This window comes from Ovis aries, chromosome 14, assembly GCF_016772045.2.
Source record: "Ovis aries strain OAR_USU_Benz2616 breed Rambouillet chromosome 14, ARS-UI_Ramb_v3.0, whole genome shotgun sequence".
Classification (NCBI taxonomy): Eukaryota; Metazoa; Chordata; class Mammalia; order Artiodactyla; family Bovidae; genus Ovis; species Ovis aries.
In genome coordinates this window covers 4,753,357-4,772,894 of record NC_056067.1, presented here as the reverse complement: position 1 = coordinate 4,772,894, position 19,538 = coordinate 4,753,357, and the positions used below count along the sequence as shown (strand labels likewise).

The 19,538-nt window shown below is 50.0% G+C and overlaps 1 protein-coding gene across 2 annotated transcripts in view; it reads right to left on the bottom strand.

Moving 5' to 3' along the window:
- The window catches only part of WWOX (WW domain containing oxidoreductase), a 915,505-nt gene extending 896,940 nt beyond the window's left edge, over positions 1–18,565 (bottom strand). For both annotated transcript variants that reach the window (XM_012189589.5, XM_015099953.4), the window contains exons 1-4: positions 18,369–18,565; positions 11,653–11,717; positions 10,179–10,236; positions 7,543–7,721 (exon numbers count right to left, since the gene is read on the bottom strand). In XM_012189589.5, coding sequence (XP_012044979.1) covers positions 7,543–7,721; positions 10,179–10,236; positions 11,653–11,717; positions 18,369–18,475 — 409 coding nt within the window. In that variant the 5' untranslated portion in view covers positions 18,476–18,565. The remainder of the gene's footprint in view (positions 1–7,542; positions 7,722–10,178; positions 10,237–11,652; positions 11,718–18,368) is intronic.
- Between the last annotated feature and the right edge of the window lie 973 nt (positions 18,566–19,538).

The following is a 19,538-nucleotide window of genomic DNA, read 5'->3' as shown; positions in this document are numbered from 1 at the left end:
TGCTTACTTACTAAGCTGAAGGGAGAATCAGAATTCAGGCAAGAACCACTTAAGTTTCTGGAATTTGCTCTTTCATCAATCCATGGACTTAACTTAAGAGATCTTTGCATGAAGGCCCTTCTTCTACTGACCACACCCCGCCCTGAGAAATTACTCTGGAAACAGCAGAGGACTCGGATCCAGGCAGGGGTGGGTGTGTGTGTGTGTTCGTGCGTGTGCATGAGTGAGTGCGTGTGTGTAACCCTGCAGAGAATGAAGAAAGACTGTGGCCGCACCATCCTGTGTCATCCTAAACAAGCGACGGTCAAGGGGCTTCCGACAGCCAGCAGGCCTTTCATCGTCAAGTCTGGAATGATTCCCACAACTGCCACAGAGTTTTAACCTTTTTTACGGGACAGACAATGAAAACATCTGTAAAGCGATGAGCAGAACATTTTAAGACTGGTGAAGGAGTTTCACACCATTACAAGTATATTTGCAATTCTTGCTGGCTCTTTTCATTTTGGAGCGAGAAAAAGGCTGCTGAAAGAACAGAAATAAAAGCATGTAATATAGTGTATTCATTCTGTCCCCATTTAAAATTTGAAAATAAGTAGTTTCATAAAGCCAAAAGGATTTTCTCTTTTGGGTCAAATTTCTGTTTGAAGCATACAATTAATGGGTTGCCTCCAACTTCGGGTTACAGAGCCAAAATAAAAACTACCCTCCTTAAGATCTTGTACGTGAAGATACAGGCCGTCTGCTTCATATTAAGTATTTGGTTTAACATGGCCTCTCTTAGTTAAGAAACATATACTAAGCCCAAAAGAACACATTTTCTTTCTATTGCAAAAACATATCATTACTAAGCAATCTAATTACAATAAATTATATAACACTGAGTAGGCTGGGGGAGGGAGGCAGAGAAATTCTATATTCTTAGAAAAAACTGTAAGATCACTAAGGCCTTCTAAATGAACCTTAAACAGAGGTAGTAGTATTTAAATATTACAATTTCCACTTAGAAATTAAAAAACCACATTATTGATAGGCCAGCACACTCAAAACCAATAATGTCACAAGAACACATGCCCTTGTGTAATCTGGCAGAATGGGCTGCTCCCTGAACACAATGGGCCTTTTTCTAAATGTATCTCTTCATCCTTGGAATTTCATACCGGGGAAAAAAGGGGGAGGCAAGAGGAAGGGGTGAGAAAGAAAGAGAAGCAGCAGTCTTCAGTGTGAACTCTTTCACCAGAACATACAAAACCTGAAAGATATGTTAGGAAAGTAAAAGGCATTATTTAACAAAAATGAAAGCAAGACCCCACTGAGAGGAAGAAAACTGTACAGAGATGCTACCGCTTTTGTTTAATTGTTTCAAAGGGCAACAGCGCCCTCTAGTGGAGAGAAAATATAAACCTATAGGCAGACTTTTCTCTTTTAGGTAATTCACACAAAATACACAGAACCCTTTCTTTCCTCACAACTGCTATGTCACTGTACTACGCAAAAGCAAAAATCAAATATCTTATATTCGGGGTTAAGTAAAATAACCGTCAAGTTTTCAAACCTGATAAAACATTTGTAATCTTAATTAGGGTGGAACTATTTTTAAATACTTCTTTTTAAGTGATGATTTTAAACCACTTTGGCAATAAAGAGCAGCTTGTATGAATCTCGTTTGTTATGCTTATTTATAACAAATTAAAATCTCAACATACATGCAAGTATGAAATTCAATTGACCTCATCTGACAAGAAAGCTTTAGTTGACATCTGAGGCACATATATCATTTACATATTACCTACTGCATACATTTTTAAATAAGTTTTAAATGTGATTACCCAATTATGAGATGAGGCTCATTAGAATATTTCAGCTGACCTCTTCCTTTAGACATACGGCTTCTCAAATATTCTGACCATGTGATCCCCACATCTATTTAATATCTAAGAATATTTAAATGTAAAAAAGGTTCTTTAATTTGTAAGTACTAATTCTCAATTTTTATGTCATATTATTCAAGGACTTCTTCCAATACTGTCCAAAATCTCAATAGTTTCTTGGAATAACTGCAAAATCATTTCACTTCCATGGGTGTATTTGATCATAAAATAGTCACAAATGTTTTTCATTTAAAATGGGGGTCTCAATTCCCAAAAGATCATTTAGATTACTTCAAAAAATTCTCCTCCACTTAACGAGCACCAGGTTCTTAAAAAGGAGATAAACGTCACGATCCAACTAGTTTAAACCTTGTTGACAACCGGGAAGGAGACTGTAATCAGGCATTTCAAGATCTCAAGTGTAATGTTCCCACATGAGGGAGCTTTAAACAAGAAACTGACTCCAAGGCACCCTCTTGTCCTTGAACATATGGGATCTTTTGGAATAACTGGGACGGGGGGAGTCAATGGCGTGATTTAGGCCAGAAGGCAAAATTTAGTTACACTAGGTGTGGAAAAGGAAACCGAAGACCTGAGGGTGGAGAGAAAGAGGCTCTGGCGGGTTTCAACCTGAAGGATGGACACATCCACGTGAAGAAGAGCACTCTTCTAGGATCGACGCACAACTGGTAGCATTTAGGCCAGAGATGAATTCGTCGTGCCGATGATTTGCAGGAGTACACTTCACACTGGAATTTCAACACATGACTTTGGAACAAGACCCCAAGCTCTAAAACATGGGCTCTCTAACCAAAACAACCAGTTTCAGCATTCAACTCCAACATTCTGGGATTCCGGGGTGGAAATCTGATACCTCCATTTCGTTTCAAGAACAAATCTGGGGTTGACTTTGACAGCGTGAACACACACTTTTTTTACATCTCAGAGCCTATAAATTTTGGTATATAAGTATGTGCACACAGGTACACACATTATTAGAATTCCTGTAATGAACCTTAAGGAGATTTATCATATATAACATAAATATCAACAGAAAATTAAAGTGTTGGTCCTAAAATATATTTTACTGGTATATTCTGAGGTGATCAGCTTGTATTTGTTCAGGGGGAAAAAAACAGTTTTGTTCTTGTTAATGGGTCATCTGACTCAAAAATCAAATGCAAGCCAGGCTATTCCAGACCTCAAGTCACAACTTTTGAGACAGCCCAGCGTTATCAAGGCTCAGAAGGTGAAAGAAATGTTTCATCCTGACTACACTCCAAAAGGGATTTAAAAACCAAATTTTAACCACTGTGGTTTTAAGACTGGAAGCTGGGGACTCTCCCTGGTGGCTCAGGAGTAAAGAATCCGCCTGCCAGTGCACAAGACACAGGCTCGATTCCTGATCCGGGAAGACCCCGCATGCCGTGGCGCAACGAAGCCCATGGGCCACAGCTCTCAGCCTGTGCTCCAGAGCCCCAAAGCCACAACGGCTGAGCCCAGGGGTCTAGAGCCATGCTCTGCAACAAGAGAAGCCACCCCAATGAGGAGCCGCGCACGCAGCTAGGGAAGAGCCCACCCAGCAATCAAGGACCAGTAGAGCCAAGAGGAAACAGATCTTCCAGAAGCTGGAGTTGGGAAGAGAGTTTCATCACCATCGCCAGTGAACAGCAGGCTGAGAACAGCGGCGTTGCGCGCACATCCTTGTTAACAGCTCTTCAGTGGATGTCTGACAGGAGCTGGACCTCCCTCCTTAGGCGCCGTGATGGTAACTTTGCTCCCTGCAACATCTGCACGATTCCCAACCGACGTGCCTGCTCACAGCAGACAGCGCACAGGGCAGGCACGGCCCCACGCTGAGGCATTCAGGCAGCCCTGTGCTGAAAGGGTCTGGCCTTTGAGGAGCACGGTCAGCCCTCAGGTGCGAGAGGGCAGCAGTTTGCACTGAGCTATTGACAGGCAGAGGTCAACAACCAGCTCAGCCAAAAGGCCAGAGTCCAGAGAAGCGGCTATGAGATCTTCCACGATGGGAGATCCCGTCTCCGAAACCCCTCTCCTGGGACTTGGCGGGAGACTCCGTCTGCGTTTAACAGTCACTGTGCTGAGGCCACTTCCATTCCTTTCTTTTACCAGATCATTTCCGTCGCACCACGGACTCCAGGGAGCTACGGACACCTGCCCTTCCTGGGCAGTGCTACAGCGAGCACAAACAGAACTGGCCTCCCGCCTCGTCTCTGCGGGTCGGCGGTCAGGACCAGGTTCCGGGCCACTCAGCCTGTGAGCAGCAGCTCTGGCGCACAGCGGGGACTGGCCCGGACACTGCGATGCTGAGCTCCAGAGAGAGGTCCAAAAGCTACAGTACTCCATCTACAAGGTCCTCCGGGATCAGGACATGCTCAGACAGAGGTCGAGGGAGAAGAAGGCGAGTTTTAGAGGAGGCAGCGTCCCAAGGCCTGCAGCCCCCTGGAGCCGGGGGAGAGGGCGCTGGCGGGCCGTCCCCAGCAGACACGCGGCATGCCGTCAGCACCCTCCTGTGGCCAGGGGCCTGGGTCCCTGAAGAGCAAGTCGCACAGAGCAGTGCCCCGCCAGGAATTCAACCAAACCATCACGGGAAACACCGAACTTGTAAACCAACCTTTGCAGAGCCCATCAGGTTACCTGCGTTTCCAGCTGCGGAGTCACCGCTCTCAACATAAAGGCTGGTATGTTTTGTGATGGCTGCCTCTGCTCCCAAGAGCACAGACGTCCAGGAGGCTGAAGACGGCAGTTCCTACGTGGGTCACAGGCCCCCTGAGCGGCAAGGGCAGGCCAGCACGGCCAAGCTCCCCCAGAAGGCGAGTCCTGAGTGCCCGGGAGAGCTGGAAACAAAGACACCTGGATCGCTCTGCTCCCAGCGGTTCCGCGCGAAGCGGCAGAAACAGCGGTGACAGCAATGTCTAATCCGGCCTGTGTCACAGTTCAGAGAAGGGAGGGTTTCACCTGGAAGCCACAACCTCCTGGGGCAGGGACACTGTAAGGCCGCGGCACAGGATGTCAAAGCCGCCTTAGAGATGACCAGAAAGCCACAGGCCTGCCTTCAGCTCTTCTCTTTAAGCCTGCTGGCGGGGCTGCAGTATGACAGTTATTTGCAAGGATTTGATTACCTGGAATATTCGGTCCGATATTATTCCACAAAATTAAGGAAACAAATCTCAGGAGCTCCCCCAGGCTTGGGCTTCTCAAGGGCGGAGGGGCCCCAGGGTGAGGAGGCAGAGTTGAAGGCAGCTGAGGTCAGAGCCGGGGACAGGGGGGCAGCGTGGCGCCCTGAGACCCTCCCACCTCCCTCCCAGCCTGAGCGCAACTACGCGCCACCACGTGCCACTGGACCACAGGCACGCCTGGCAGGGTCCACGAGACAGCTCAAGCACAGTGACGGGGGAAGAAGTCAGGGCTGCGACGAGCCAGAGTCCCCTGCGAGAGGCCCGAGGCCCACTCTGACCACAGCACGTTTCTCCGCGAGGCTCCAGGACCTCCTCCCCGCTTCCAACCACGACTCGATACCCCACCGCATGGAGCTCTCTGCATATTCTGGACCAACCCCTTTGGTCCCGTATTACAGCTTCCCAGGTGACTCAACGGTAAAGAATCTGCCTGCCAAGCAGGAGAAGTGGGTTCGATCCCTGGGTTGGGAAGACGCCCTGAAGGAGGAAACTTCAGGGGAAGGATCCATTCCAGTATTCTTGCCCGGGAAATCCTATGGACAGAGGATCCTAGCAGGCTACAGTCCATGGGGTCTCAAGAGTCAGAAACGACCTAGCAACTCCGAAACGACCTAGCAACTAAGTAACCACCATGCTGTAAGCCTCCCGTAGCAAAGGTCAGCAGAGCTTCCCCCAGGCGAAGGCGGGCCATGTGTCAGACAGAGCCAAGCCTGACCACTTACGCAGACCATCAGAAGTCACATGTCTTACTAACCAAAGGGAAAGACTGTCCAGCCACAAGATTAAGGGAATGAGATCTTTTGGTTACTTCTCTGGGGAAGTGAGTGTTAAATAGAGAGATCTGACTTAAGTCCTTATTTTTTTCCTTAATTATTCTACGCTTAGTCCACACCCTCACAGAGAGTGGTCAACACATCAGCACGACATTGTTTCCTAGATGACTGAGGATCTAGCAACTATTTTAAATACAGCATCATCAGTTTTTTCTATCAATGACAAATACACAGACTTGATGCCAATGTGATTCAGAAAATTGGACTGAACATATTCTCAGTCCAGGATGAGGTCTGAGAGTTGATTTTTAAATAAATCCCTTTCAACTGAAAAAAAACAGTCAAAAGTTCTGCTCTGGGGCTTCCCTGGTTAAGAGCTGGCCTTGTAATGCAGGGGACACTGATTTGACCCCTGGTCCAGGAAGACCCCACCTGCCATGGAGTAACTGAGCCTGTGTGCCGAAACCACTGACGCCCTCACGCCGCAGAGCCGGTGCCCCACAACGAGAAGCGCGGCAGCGAGAGGCCTGTGCAGCGCGGGGAAGAGCAGCCCCCGCTCACCACAACCAGAGCCAGCCCACACGCACGCAGCAACGAAGACCCAGGGCACCCAAAAAGCGACTGAACAAATACATAAAACCACAGATAAAAAAAGGATGTCTAGTCTTAAAAAGAAAAAAAAGACAAGTTCTGCTCTGGGACTGGAGCTTGCTAGATTTTTGACACTGCACTCTGAAACAACTGATGCTCTAAGAAAATGTCACCACCTGGACTTGGCCTGCTGATACCAGGAAATGTCTCTGTGAGTTCAAGAAGGAGTCACCAAAAATTAACAAAGCTGGAGAAAGAAGGCCTGGAGGGGCACAAAAGGCTGAGGACCCAAAGCTGGGCAGAGGGGCGGCTGGGAGCGGGGGTCGGGAAGGGGGCTGGTGCTGCGGAGGGACAGAGCTTGCCAGAATACAGCCGAACATGACTCCATGTCTTGTTCCTGTACGTAGACCTGAGGACACGCATCCTCACTCCAAGCAGCTGGTTCCTAGACTCAGATGCTCACGTCACCGGAACCAAGCGAGACGAGAATGGAACCATGTGGAGCGGCCACGGGGCCATCTGCTTGGCCACGGTTTCTCTTCCAGCCTGTGGCACCCCTGGAGCCCCCACCCTCGTGACGGTCACCATGGGAAACACAGGCCACCGAGAGGTCAAGACAAGGACCGATTCTGCCACCCTGCAGAGAAACCAGATCCTGCTCTCCAGGGAAAGTGACATTCTCGGCGACCAGCGGACAGCCGCTGTGCCCTCTGTCCTATAATCACCACACACTGCTGCTTCCGAGAGCCCACTACCAACCAACGCTGGGCTCGAGGGGCCAGGCGCCCGGACTATGTCTGCACAGCACGCAGACCAGCTCAAAAAATCCCAAACAGAGCCTGCCATCTCTCTTCCTTAAGAACCAAAATAACCACTGTCCCCTGTGACTGCAGCATTCGGAGGATTCAGGGTCAGCCCTCCGTGGCCTTCCTTCCACGGAGATGCGGGGACCAAGAAAGTGCCCGGGACTTTAATGACCCGAAGGCTGGAGAGCCTACAAGCATCTTTTAATCAGAGAATCACTGAACAAAACCTCCCCCGGCTAGAGTGGATCTCATCACGCACGCCACGAGCAGCAGCGACAACCACGACTGCTGGCTGACGACCCACCGATCCCCGAGTTCGCCCCGGTCACCACGACCACTTTGCCGCTGAGGTCTCGGCCCTGGAGGATCTCCATGGCCGTGGTGCTGCCGTCGTATCTCTGTCTGGTGGTCGGCTTCGTGGGATTGTCGTCCACAGTAAACGCCAGTCTTGGGTCCAAGTAGGTGGTTCTTTTGTTTATGTGGCTGCAGAGAAGAGAAAGCAGTGAGCCCACAGCAGTGGATGGAGGCGTTCATGACCAAAGACAACCTTCCGCTGCAGGCTAGGCACACTCCACTTTCCAGGGCCTAGAAAGGCTCTTTCTTAACCCTGGAAAGACCTGGGGTCTGTTTGATCTATGTTCTGGGCTCCAGAAGGATTACTATCCTGCCTAGGAAAACGGGCATCCAAGCTTTTTCTTCGGAACTGCCTGTAAAAGAGGTTTTAACGTGCAGTAAGCACTGCTCTGTATCCTCAGGTCTCAAAAACGCAGCAGGCTTGGGGCTTTTTAATTAAGTCATGCAAACATGGCTGTAAGATTTGCCAGTCACTCTTGTCGGCAGATGTCAGTTAAATTTCTTATGTGCAAGGGCCTAAGAAGATTCTGAGTAGCAAACTCAAAGTGATAAAAGTTGCAACAATAAATATGAACGCGGTGAATGCGGTCAACTACTAAAACTCCTGAACATTTTCATTTGAAGACTATACTCACACTCTAATTTTGACTTGCAGCTGATCCAAAGCTTGCAGAAACAATAACAGAATATACTGATACTGTAAACAATGTATTAAAACACACTGGTACATCCTATTCATACAGAAAGACCAGTTGCTCCCACTGAATAGGATCTGCTTTTCACATTTTAAATGTAACCTTGGGATTTGAGGTATGCCTCAACGTATCTTGAAAGCTATGAAGAACTCTCCAGAAAGAAAGATTTCATGATTGAAAATGTATTTGTGGAAGTTCCCTGGTGGCCCAGCGGCTAGGACTCGGGGCTTTCACTGCCCTGGCCTGGGTTTTGATCCCTGGTCCGGAAACTAAGATCCCAAAAGCTTTGCGGTACAGCAAAGAAAAAAAAAAAACAAAACAGTATATATATATATAGGTTAAAAAAATGTATCTGTAATGTGTATCTGTGTATAAAACTAGATACAGATTAAAAATCTATACTCGTCACCCCATAAACACTAAGACCCAAGAATAACCCAACTTTCATTTGACTTTTAACCTCAGTTGCCAGGTAAGCATCTGACTCCAGTCATACAGACAAGAGCTCCCTGGAGACACAGTGACCGTGGCTCACAAACGTGCACCTCTCTCCCAGCCCCTCAGAGGCTGCACCATGGTAACCAGCAATAACCTATGGCAAGAGTCCTTACAGCACAGCAACGCACCCGGGCTCTTCCCCCAGGGCACTGCTGCTAAGCTCACCAGCACTCCAGCAGGGTCGGAGCGGGTCGTGACTGGCCAGGCGGCTGAGCACTGGCCTCCCTTAGAGCACTCTGGGGACTGAGAGTTAACCCCACAGGTATAAGGTAGTTAGAAGCACACCTGGCTCATGCTAGGTGCTAGACACATGGCCACTATTGCTGTTACTGTAGTTTATTCCAAAGACAGTGCTCCAGACAAGGATGCTCAAAACATTATAATTACGGGCACACCTTGGAGATGCTGCATTGTGGGGTCAGTTCCAGACCAAAGGAACAAAACGGACGTTGCACGCAATAAACTGAGTCACACAAATTCTGTGGCTCCCAGCGCATGGGAAAGTTACGTTTACACGACAGTCTACTCAACGTGCGAAGGCATTGAGTCTAAAAAACACACGCATTCCTTAGTTAACTAACACTTTACAGCTAAAACACACTATCCATCATCTGTGTCTTCAGTGAGTCGTAACCTCTATGCCAGTGGTGTGCGTGTGCATGAAGTTGCTCAGTCGTGTCTGACTCTCTGCGACCTCGTGGACTGTAGCCCTCCAGGCTCCTCTGTCCATGGGATTCTCCAGGCAAGAGTACTGGAGTGGGTTGCCATTTCCTTCTCCAGGGGATCTTCCTGACCCAGGGATCGAACCCAGGTCTCCCGCACTGCAGGCAGACGCTTTACCCTCTGAGCCACAGGGAAGCCTCATGCCAGTGGAGGGTTTGAAATATCGCAAAAATCACCAAAATGTGACAGACACAAGCTGAGCAAATGTTACTGGAAAAATGGCACCAGAAGGCACTCAGGTAAGGTTGCCACAAACCTTCAATTTAAAAAAAAAAATTTCTGTGAAGTGCAGTATGACGAGATCTGCTTGTATGGACACCACATCACAGAAACATAACAGCATCAATGCCCAGCAGGTAATTTGATAAATTATAGTATATCTATACAAAATGATACCACTTAGCTGTTAAACCTCATTTTCTGGAAAACTTTCTAAGGATATGAGAAAAACCTCACACGAATTATGTGCCAAAAACAGTTAACCAAACAGTTCACCCAATACAGTCTCTCTTTTTAAGTATATGTACAGAAAATACAGAAGAAAAAAATACAAAAATCGTTAACAGCAGTTACTCCTGCTGGTAAGATTACACACTACATAATATTTTTCTATAATGTATACACTTATCACAAAAGCAAGAAGCCCGAGAATAGTCTGTAGACAACTTACTCGACAAAAAACACCTGTCCATTCTCATCGGTTTCTTGTTCCCATCCGTAGGGCAAATCTGAAAAACAGCAAGACAGCCACCTGGAGGAGAGGTGAGCCGAAGCCCCACCCTTTCGGCCACAGTCCCAGCCCCCCACCCGACCAGCAGGGTGCAGGCTCCAACCACGGCAGGTGGGAAAGGCCTGTTACCCCAACCAGACTCCACACTTCTGTCTCTTGCTTGGGAAGTAAGACTATTTCATTCTTTTTAGATTTACTGAAGAATAGTTGAGTGACAATATCGTGTTAATTTCTGCTGTACAGCAGAGTGACTCAAGTTTGACATATATATATTTTTCCTATTCTCTTCCATCACGGCTTAATCACAGGATATGGAATGTAATTCCCTATGCTACGCAGTAGGACCTTCTTCTTTACCTACCTTACACACAGTAATGTGTATTTGTTAGTCTCACACTTCCCCGCGGCAGTCGCAAGCCTCTTCTGTCTGTGAGCCTGTTTGTTTCACAGACACGTTCATGCGCCGCACTTCAGATTCCGCATGTCAGTGACATCACGTGGGGTTTGTCTCTCTCTGACTTCCTTTCCTTAGCACGGCTCTCTCCAGGCCCACCCGTACTGTTGCAAATGCCCCTGCATTCTGTTTATGGCTGAAGAGCACGCTACTGTATACACACACCTGTGTCCACTCATCTGCCGGTGATCATTTAAGTCGTTTCCATATTTTGGCTATCGTGACTGGTGCCGCAGTGAACCCAGGGCTGCATGTATCTTTCCAAAACAGAGTATTATATGGGTATATGCTCAGGAGTGGGACCACGAGGTCATATGGCAACTCTATTTTTAAAACTATTTCATTCTTGATCATTCTTCAACACTCCCTTCAGCTCCTGCTTTTCACAAAACCCTTCCCGGTTGCTCCAATCAACATGAATTCTCCCTGGAATGAACTCCCAGAACGCATCTGCTCTACAGCAGGCAGCCGGTGCCATCTGTATGCCGACTTGTGATGACTCCCATTACAGAGCAGTTTCACTTTTTCTTCCATGGGTACACGCGGTCTTTTCAAACAGACTCTCAACCTCCTGAAGGCACGGACCTTCTTACGTTTCTACGCCGCGGATGACACACGTGCTCAGAAACACCTAAGAGTCACCACAAGCTTCACGGAATTCTACCACTGGTATACTTAATTCCAGGACAGGAACCAATGACATTTTCACAAACAGTGCAACTACGGGAAAACCTAAGGAACTGTGAGTTCAAGAGCCCTATTATCTTAATACTTTATTTTTAAGGCCAGTGAGAAATCAGCATTTCACTCAAAAATCTCGTCATCTTCTTCTACCGAATCCTACAAGCTCCCGAGAGGGAAGGCTCAGCTCCTCAGCAGACCCTCTGCCTGTGACAGTCTTCCCATCTGAACCATGCCCAACGTACAAGGTGCACCGCTTTATGACACCAGCATACAAACCTCCTGCGATTCGCTTTCTTTTCCCAGTCTTTGGATGTTCCCACTGGGTCTTCTCCTCCGTGTGACTGTGCAAAAAAAAAGAAAAGAAAAGAAAAAATCCAGAGAACAATAAGAAAAGTTACACTACTAAAATTCTAAAATACACTTCTAAAATTAATCCCTGGCATTAGATTTTTCTCTCCCCAACATAATTCTCCCTCAAGACTAGTCAAGTCAGACATTCACAAAGAAATATTCAGAACATAAGATGGCTGTTTGCAACAGGTCAAACTCTCTAGGTTGCAAGCACCAGCAGTCTGGTAAAAGCCCGCATTTATGAACCAATGGTGAAGCCAGAGGAAGAAGACAGGACCCCAGCTGTGGGTCAACTCCAGAAATCTCGCTGAATTTCTCAAAATATCTAGAGAGGAGTTCTGCTTTGTACCTGCTTCAGTTTTACTCCAGGATAGACCGAAAATTCTCAGTCTAATTTATAATGCCGACATGTAGATATAATTTAGATACAACCTTAATCTTAGTGGTTTCCCTGGTGGCTCAGACAGTAAAGAATCTGCCTACAATACAGGAGACCCAGGTCAATCCCTGGGTCGGGAAGATCCCCCTGGAGAAGGGAAAGGCTACCCACTCCAGTATTATTGCCTGGAGAATTTCCTGGACAAAGGAGCCTGGTGGGCTACAGTCTATGGGGTTGCAAATATTCTTAAATGTTTTATTCTTTTCACAAATTTAACTTCAAAGTGTTTTTTAAGTGCTGATTCCTAATTTCATCCAAGAGGAAATTAAGAAGTGGTAAGACAGCCCCATAGCTTAAGTTACTTAGCTTTGGAGCCTTAACTTCCTCATTGGCAAAATGGAAATAATCTTAGTACTGATCTCAAGAGAATGTTATGAGGATACTGTACATAAAGGGTTGGACATGGTATCTGACATATAAAAGGCCCTCAAAAGGTCTACTATTTTGAACAAATCAAATATACAAGCTGGTCTGACTTCCATGCCAAACTAGCCTTTCATCTTAGGAGAGCATATACAGTTATCATTCAAATTCAAACCACGAGCCAGTAACAGACTAGAGACACCTGTCAATAGGTGACCTATTGTCAAGAAAAACATAAAATTACTTAATGCCAGAAAAAGCTGCATGTTGCAAGAAGCATTCAAAGTTCACATGCTCAGGCCAAAGCAGAAAATAACACGAAATCACTGACAAACGGACGACAGAACAGCTCTTCCGGAGCCATTATTTTAAAGAGAATAAATACAGAGAGCAAGCAAATGCTCCTGTAAGACGCTGCACGTCAAAGGCAGGGTCTTTTTAGGAACTGCCGGCTTCTGGTGTTTTGCAAACTCCCAGCGGCCAACGCACAGACACCGTAGACTGTGGACTCGGAAGGCCACACACCTGAGCTCCCGCACTGCCCGCATCCAGGGAGCCGGTCTCCCCAGCAGCACAGGGAAGTAAGAGACGGGACCCAGGACGGGACCCCTGATGGATGCGATCCAGCACAGACAGGGGGCACAGGCAGCCCTGCGAGGAGAAAGGAAGCCCCGGCGCCCTGGGAAGGGTAACCCTGCTCCCGCCCCGGCACTCCTGAAGGGGGGTCACTCTCTGCAGCGGGGACCATCCTGGGCACTGCAGGGTGATGAACAGCATCCCTGCTCTCTACCCACCAGGCGCCAACACAGCTGTGGCAATGGCAAGGCTGTGCAGACACTGCCCCCGTCTCCCGCAGACTCGGGGTCCCGGGCCTGAGGCCCACAGTTCCTGGTCCTCCCGCTCACCAGCCTTGTGCCCTTGGAGAAGTTACTAAACCTCCCTGAGCCTCAGTTTTCCCATCAGTACAAAGGGAGTAATAACGGCCCCACTTCCTGGGGTCAGAGAAGAAGCCTCAGTAGGTCTACATGTGTGAAGAACTAAGAACTGTGCCTTTGACAGAAAAGGATTATTTGAAATAAATTTTGTATAAAAGTTAATTAAAAGCTGTTCCCTTTCCACTGTAACCTAAAATGACTTTTTAATGAATAGAAAATTACAACTCGTCCCTGCTGTTATCTTATTCTCCTTCAAAAAAAAGTCCTCTTTTATTTTTCTTTTCTTTCAGCAAGCTTTCTCTTTTTCTTTTTGTCATTTAAAGAGATAATTAACAGTGATCTTAATGTAAAACAAAGGGATCAAAATTAAATTCACACCACATTACATGGCTAGCGCTTTCAAGTATGCTCTTCTAAGGTTTGGGGGCTTTTTCTGAAGCTCAACAGGGAGACCCAGAGCCTCCTGCAGACAGGGACCCGCCTCCCACTGGGCAGGCCAGCCATCCCCCTTCAGGCCCATGGGCTTCAGGAGCACAGGGGGGCAGGGGCTGGTGCCCCGAAGACCCCCAGGACTGCACCACGGCCCCCAGCACCGAGCCCTTGCCCCTCAGTACCCGCCCCCCACCCCGCCGGTTTAAGGCAGAGGGACTGCCCTGGGTGGTTGTCAGGGCAGCGAGAAAGGGTCACCAGCGTGCCCACCCTCCGCCACAACACTGGGCCTCCCTGGGGGCCCAGCCTGGGGGCACTGAGCCATGTGACCCTTTGAGGTTGCCGGTGGGGAGACTGAGGGGCTGACAGAACCCACACTGGAGAGGAGGAGCGAGGCTGCGAGGGGGGTTCCCACGAGACCCCAGGGGCCGGCTGGGAGCTGCAGCCTCAGTCCTTGGCCGGGGTGGGGGGCACCCCACAGCAGTGGGAGGAAGGCCTTGGAAGGAAGGAAGGACTCCAAGGGCAACCTTCTGAGAGATCGGTCAGGTTCCCCAAACCACGACGGACGAGTGACCTTCCAGAACTGCGAGTGAACAAAGGCCCGGGATGCTTGCAGGTCGGCAGAGCTCAGGGGGACTGCTGGGAATGCAGGGCCGGGGTCATTCTGGGCATCCTTCACCTCGAGCAAAGACCAAGGGCTGGGAGGAGAGGAGAGCGTCTGGGGAGAGGCACCCACCACCCCAGCTGGGAGCCTGCCAAGCTCTATCACCACAGTCAGAGTCAACAGGGCCAAACACCACTGGGGGGCCCTGGGGTGTTTCCCAGGGACCACACAGGCACCACGGAGTCCCCCAGCCGCGGGCTCCCGGAAGCCCTCAATGGAGCCGGCGGGAGCCCGCAGGCCTTACCTAGCGCGCCTTCCAGGAAGGGAGCGGAGGGAAGGGTCGCCCAGCAGCAGGCGAGGCGCAGGGGGTGAGAGGCGGGCAGGCAGGTGGGCAGGGGGCCCCAAACGGAGGGAAGAGGCTGCAAGGGGCAGACATTTTTCCTCTCTCCCTAAATGGCAGGAAGAAACAAACTACAAGCGTCAGATGCTTTTCCTCTTAAAATTCTGTGTTGCCACGACGACACCTGGTTCCACCTTGGGCTTAATTTTTCTCAAACCTTGAGGTCACCAAATGCGTTTTTCTTACAAAATGTTTTTCTTAAGCTATGTTAATGAAACTATGTATTTGCTGTGGAATGTGCCTTTCTTCAAAATGGTTCCACCTAGACTTTCTTTCCTCAAATTTGGGCTGATAATAGCTCAACAAATCAGTATTCATATTAATTGTTTTATGGCTGGGGGATGACACACCTCGTGCCATCCTATCTCAAAAATGCGTATTGTGGGAGAGGAGCTGGTGAAAGTCCCTCAGCCCTGAAGTGTCTCTCTTATCTGAGTCGTGACGGCTTAGTCGCTAAGTCGTGTCCGACTCTGGCAACCCCATGAACTGGAGCCCACCAGGCTCCTCTGTCCATGAGATTCTCCAGGCAAGAATACTCAAGTGGGTTGCCATGCCCTCCTCCAGGGGATCTTCCCAACTCAGGAACCGAACCCAGGTCTCCTGCACTGTAGGCAGATGATTTACTGACTGACCTACATATCTGATTAATAGCTTTCTAACAGACATAAGAATTGATGCTTTTGAACTGTGGTGTTGGAGAAGACTCTTGAGGGTCCCTTGGACTGCAAGGAGATCCAACCAGTCCATTCTGAAGGAGATCAGCCCTGGGATTTCTTTGGAAGGAATGATGCTAAAGCTGAAACTCCAGTACTTTGGCCACCTCATGCGAAGAGTTGACTCACTGGAAAAGACTCTGATGCTGGGAGGGATTGGGGGCAGGAGGAGAAGGGGATGACAGAGGATGAGATGGCTGGATGGCATCACCGACTCGATGGACGTGAGTCTGAGTGAACCCCGGGAGTTGGTGATGGACAGGGAGGCCTGGCGTGCTGCGATTCATGGGGTCGCAAAGAGTCGGACAGGACTGAGCGACTGAACTGAACAGACATAAAACATCTGGCTGAAGACTAGCAGGGGACACTCTTTCTGCCCCCTTCTGATGTCTATGTCAGAAGCTTTCTCCATCTCTCTTATACTTTAGTAAAACTTTACCCCACAAAAGCTCTGAGCGATCAAGCCTCGTCTCTGGAGGCCAAGAATCCTGGTGTCCTTCACAGCTCAGCAACAACCTTCTGGGGGACAGCAGAGTGACCACAGCCACAGGAGCCTCCAGGCAAGCATGAGGCCACAGGTCAGACCTGAGAGGGGGCCAGGGAGCTCCGGGGACAGCGGCCAGAACAGGGACAGGCCCTCCCCACAGCAGAGGCGGCCCGGGAGCCAGGAAGCAGGCCCTGCGCGTCTTCACATTCCCAGGGCCCAGAAGGCCACCCAGCCAGGGAGGCCCAGGAGACCTTCGCTTGATGAGCTAACCTCCTTACTCCCCATGGACTGCTCTTACAGCTCCGTGATGCTAAGCATGGGGGATGGAGGGGAATGAGGAACGGTCCCTGTGCTCACGACACTGACAATCTGGGGAGGGACAGACAGCAGGCGAGGCCGAGTGGCATGTAGAGAACTACAGATGGGGGAGCGCAGGTGCTGGGAGGAGACGGCAGGGCCCATGCACGGGGACACCCTCTTGGGCAGAGACACTGAAGCTCAGCTCCCAGGGATCAAAGAGCCCTTCAGGCAGAGGCAGAGACCACAACCAATGCCCATTCAGAAGCCACCCGGAGCCCCTGGCTCCCTCTACTCCTCCAGAGCAGAAATCATCCTTCTGAAGACACGCAGCTGACATGAATAGATGGGACTGGATGCCATGATCTAAGTTTTTTGAATGCTGAGTTTTAAAATGAAAATACAATGAAATACAATGATTCAAAAATTTGTATCTACTTATCTACTATATATCTACTCATCTTGCTTACTCTGTATCTACTTATTTATCTACCTACAATGGAATATTACTCAACCATAAAAAAGAATAACATCTTGCCATTGTCAACAAATAAATAAGTGAAGACACAGAGCCGAGCTCACTGCCTGGCCTCAAGGCTTCAGTGGACCCCAGCTCCTCTGAGGCACAGCAGGGCCCTTCCTCCTCACAGGTGTTCAGCTTCCTGCACCACCACAGCACAGGCAGGGCCTCTGTCTCTTCTACCTAAGCTGCCCCTGGACCCGCCCACTCCTACTGTGCCCTAAGGCAGGGCTCAGGGGCCAACCACCCCAGGCACCTCACCACCTGCCCACACAGCGCATGCTGGGCACGCTGCCGCTCATCACACAGACTGTGTGAGGACCACCTCTTTTATTTTTTGGCCACAACAGGCATCTTGCAGGATCTTAGTAGCAACCACTGGACCACCACGTGGAAGTCCCACCAAGCTGGTCTCAGTAAAACCAGCGCTCAGCAAAGGGCCTGGCACAGGATACCTTCCCAATGTGTCTTCAAAGAATGCAGCAAGGTCTTTTCCTCCTGCCTTTCTTTCTAGAAAGCCACCAAAGGCAGCCAGCCGTGGCTCACAACCTAGGGCAGATCAGAATCACCTGGGAGAGATTTCACAAACTAGCAATAGGGGCGGGAGGCACAGCAAGCAAATGAAGAGAGAAGAATAACCTGCTGGTGGAAGCCGGGAGCAGAGCCTGGTCAGTTTCCTAAGAGTAGAAAACCACTGATTTACTTCCGTGTTTCTCAAAGCCATAACCTGCCTTAGTTTGGAAGCTTAAAAAATAGAGTCCCTATGTGGGGTGTCTGCTGAGACCCCAAATCTAGTTATGACGGTCCTCAGATGATTCTAGTGTCAGGCTGAGACGGTGCCGAGAGTGGGATCCAGCACAGTTTGTTCAGGCCTCAACTAAGCCTTTACCACAGCGCATCAACTAAAACTCTCCAACCAACCCTCTTAACAGATGAGTAACCCCTGAGAGTTATCCCCCCCAGCCCAAGCGCACACTGTAAGAGGCGGGAGAGAGGGCCTCCTGGGGCTTTCAAAACTTTCCCGAGAACTACAGTCAAGCTGTATTAGCTACATTTTATATACAGGCATATACATGCACACATACATATATACACACACACAGCTCTATTAGGACGTCTGTTACAAATACACACTCCCAGGCGGCCCTTCTAGACCCCCGAGAAAGGAGCAGGGCGTGCTCGTTTTTTCTGTTGTTGGGGAAAGGGGATGCAAGCGTGTGCATCCCCGCACCGCCGGGCACCGCCGCCTCCTGGGCAGCAGAGGGAGTGTCTGGGCGCCGCCAGGTGACCCCACGCTGGACAGCAGAGCCAGAAAGCGGGATGGGGCCCGTCCTCAGGAGGCCGACAGCCTTCACTGCGCAGGCCTTCCCCGCGCGGGCAGGGGTCCGGAGGCAGCACGCGTCCCGGGGCGCGGAGCGGTCAGGGTCCTCCGCGCGCCCCGGACGCCCCCTTACTTGGCGTAGTAAACCCAGCCGTCCTTGGTGGTCCTCTGCTCCCAGCCGGGGGGCAGCTCGTCCTCGCTGTCGGTGTCGTCCAGGCCCGCGTAGCGCAGGGCTGCCATGGCTGCGGGGGAAGCGGTCGCTCGCCCGCCGGCCGCCGGGTCTCCGCGCCCAGGAACTCACTCCGGCTTCAACCGCGCGCCGCGCGCCCCGCACGCTCGCGCCTGCGCACCGCGCCGCCCGGGGCCCCTCAGCGCCCGGGCCGCCGAATCCGAGGCCCGCACTTTCGCAGCTGCCGGAGCAAAGGAGGGCGGGGCCTCGGGAGAACGCAGGGAAAAGCGCGGAGCGACACACACGGCCGCTCGGCTGGAAGTAAAAACCGGAGAGCGCCCCAGGGCTCCGGAGGCGGGGCCGAGCTCCTAACCCCGCCCCGCCCCAGGCCGGGGGCGTGAGCATCCAATCCTGGGCTAGGGCTCCGCCCCCGTTGCTGGGCGACCCGTAATCACTTCCGCGTGGCTCTGGCCTATCCCGCAGGAGCTCCCGCCACTGGGCATCCTGGGAAATGTAGTCCCGGGCCTGGCCGGACTAGCGCACCGCGCGGAAAGGGAAGAGGTAAGTGGTGTTGGCTTTCTACGGCTACACAGCCTGTCCGGTGTTTACGGCAGGAAGTGAAGGGTCTTGCTCAGAAGCCTTCCAGAGCTCTCCCAGGCTGAGTCACAGATTTTGTTATGCGTGTAAAGTCAACGCTGTACCACGCTATAAAAAGGCAAATTCCCACGCACCTGCTGATGGAGGTGTTTTTCATGGAGAAGTTTCTTCCAGTCCCAGCATGGTTCTATTGGTTACAATTGCCTGCCGTTTATAGACTTTTCCAGAACATTCCCTACTTAGAACTTTCTTCTGAGCCTTACAGGGAAATCTGTAACTTCTCTGGCCCTAGTTTACAGAAGAATGCAAGACTCCACGTGTTTTAAAGTGAGGAAAATGGGAAGAAGGGAATCTTATCTTTTATCTTCAAGTCCTTTTATCAGGACTTTTATCTTCAAGTCCTGGGATTGATGTTGCTTTGGAATTTCTGCTCTGCCTGCTCTTTAGAGGAGAGACTTGCTTTCCTGGGAAGTTACCCAATCGAAAGCTCACCTAAGGTAAGCATGTTGCAGTTTTGACAGACCCACTATCCCATCG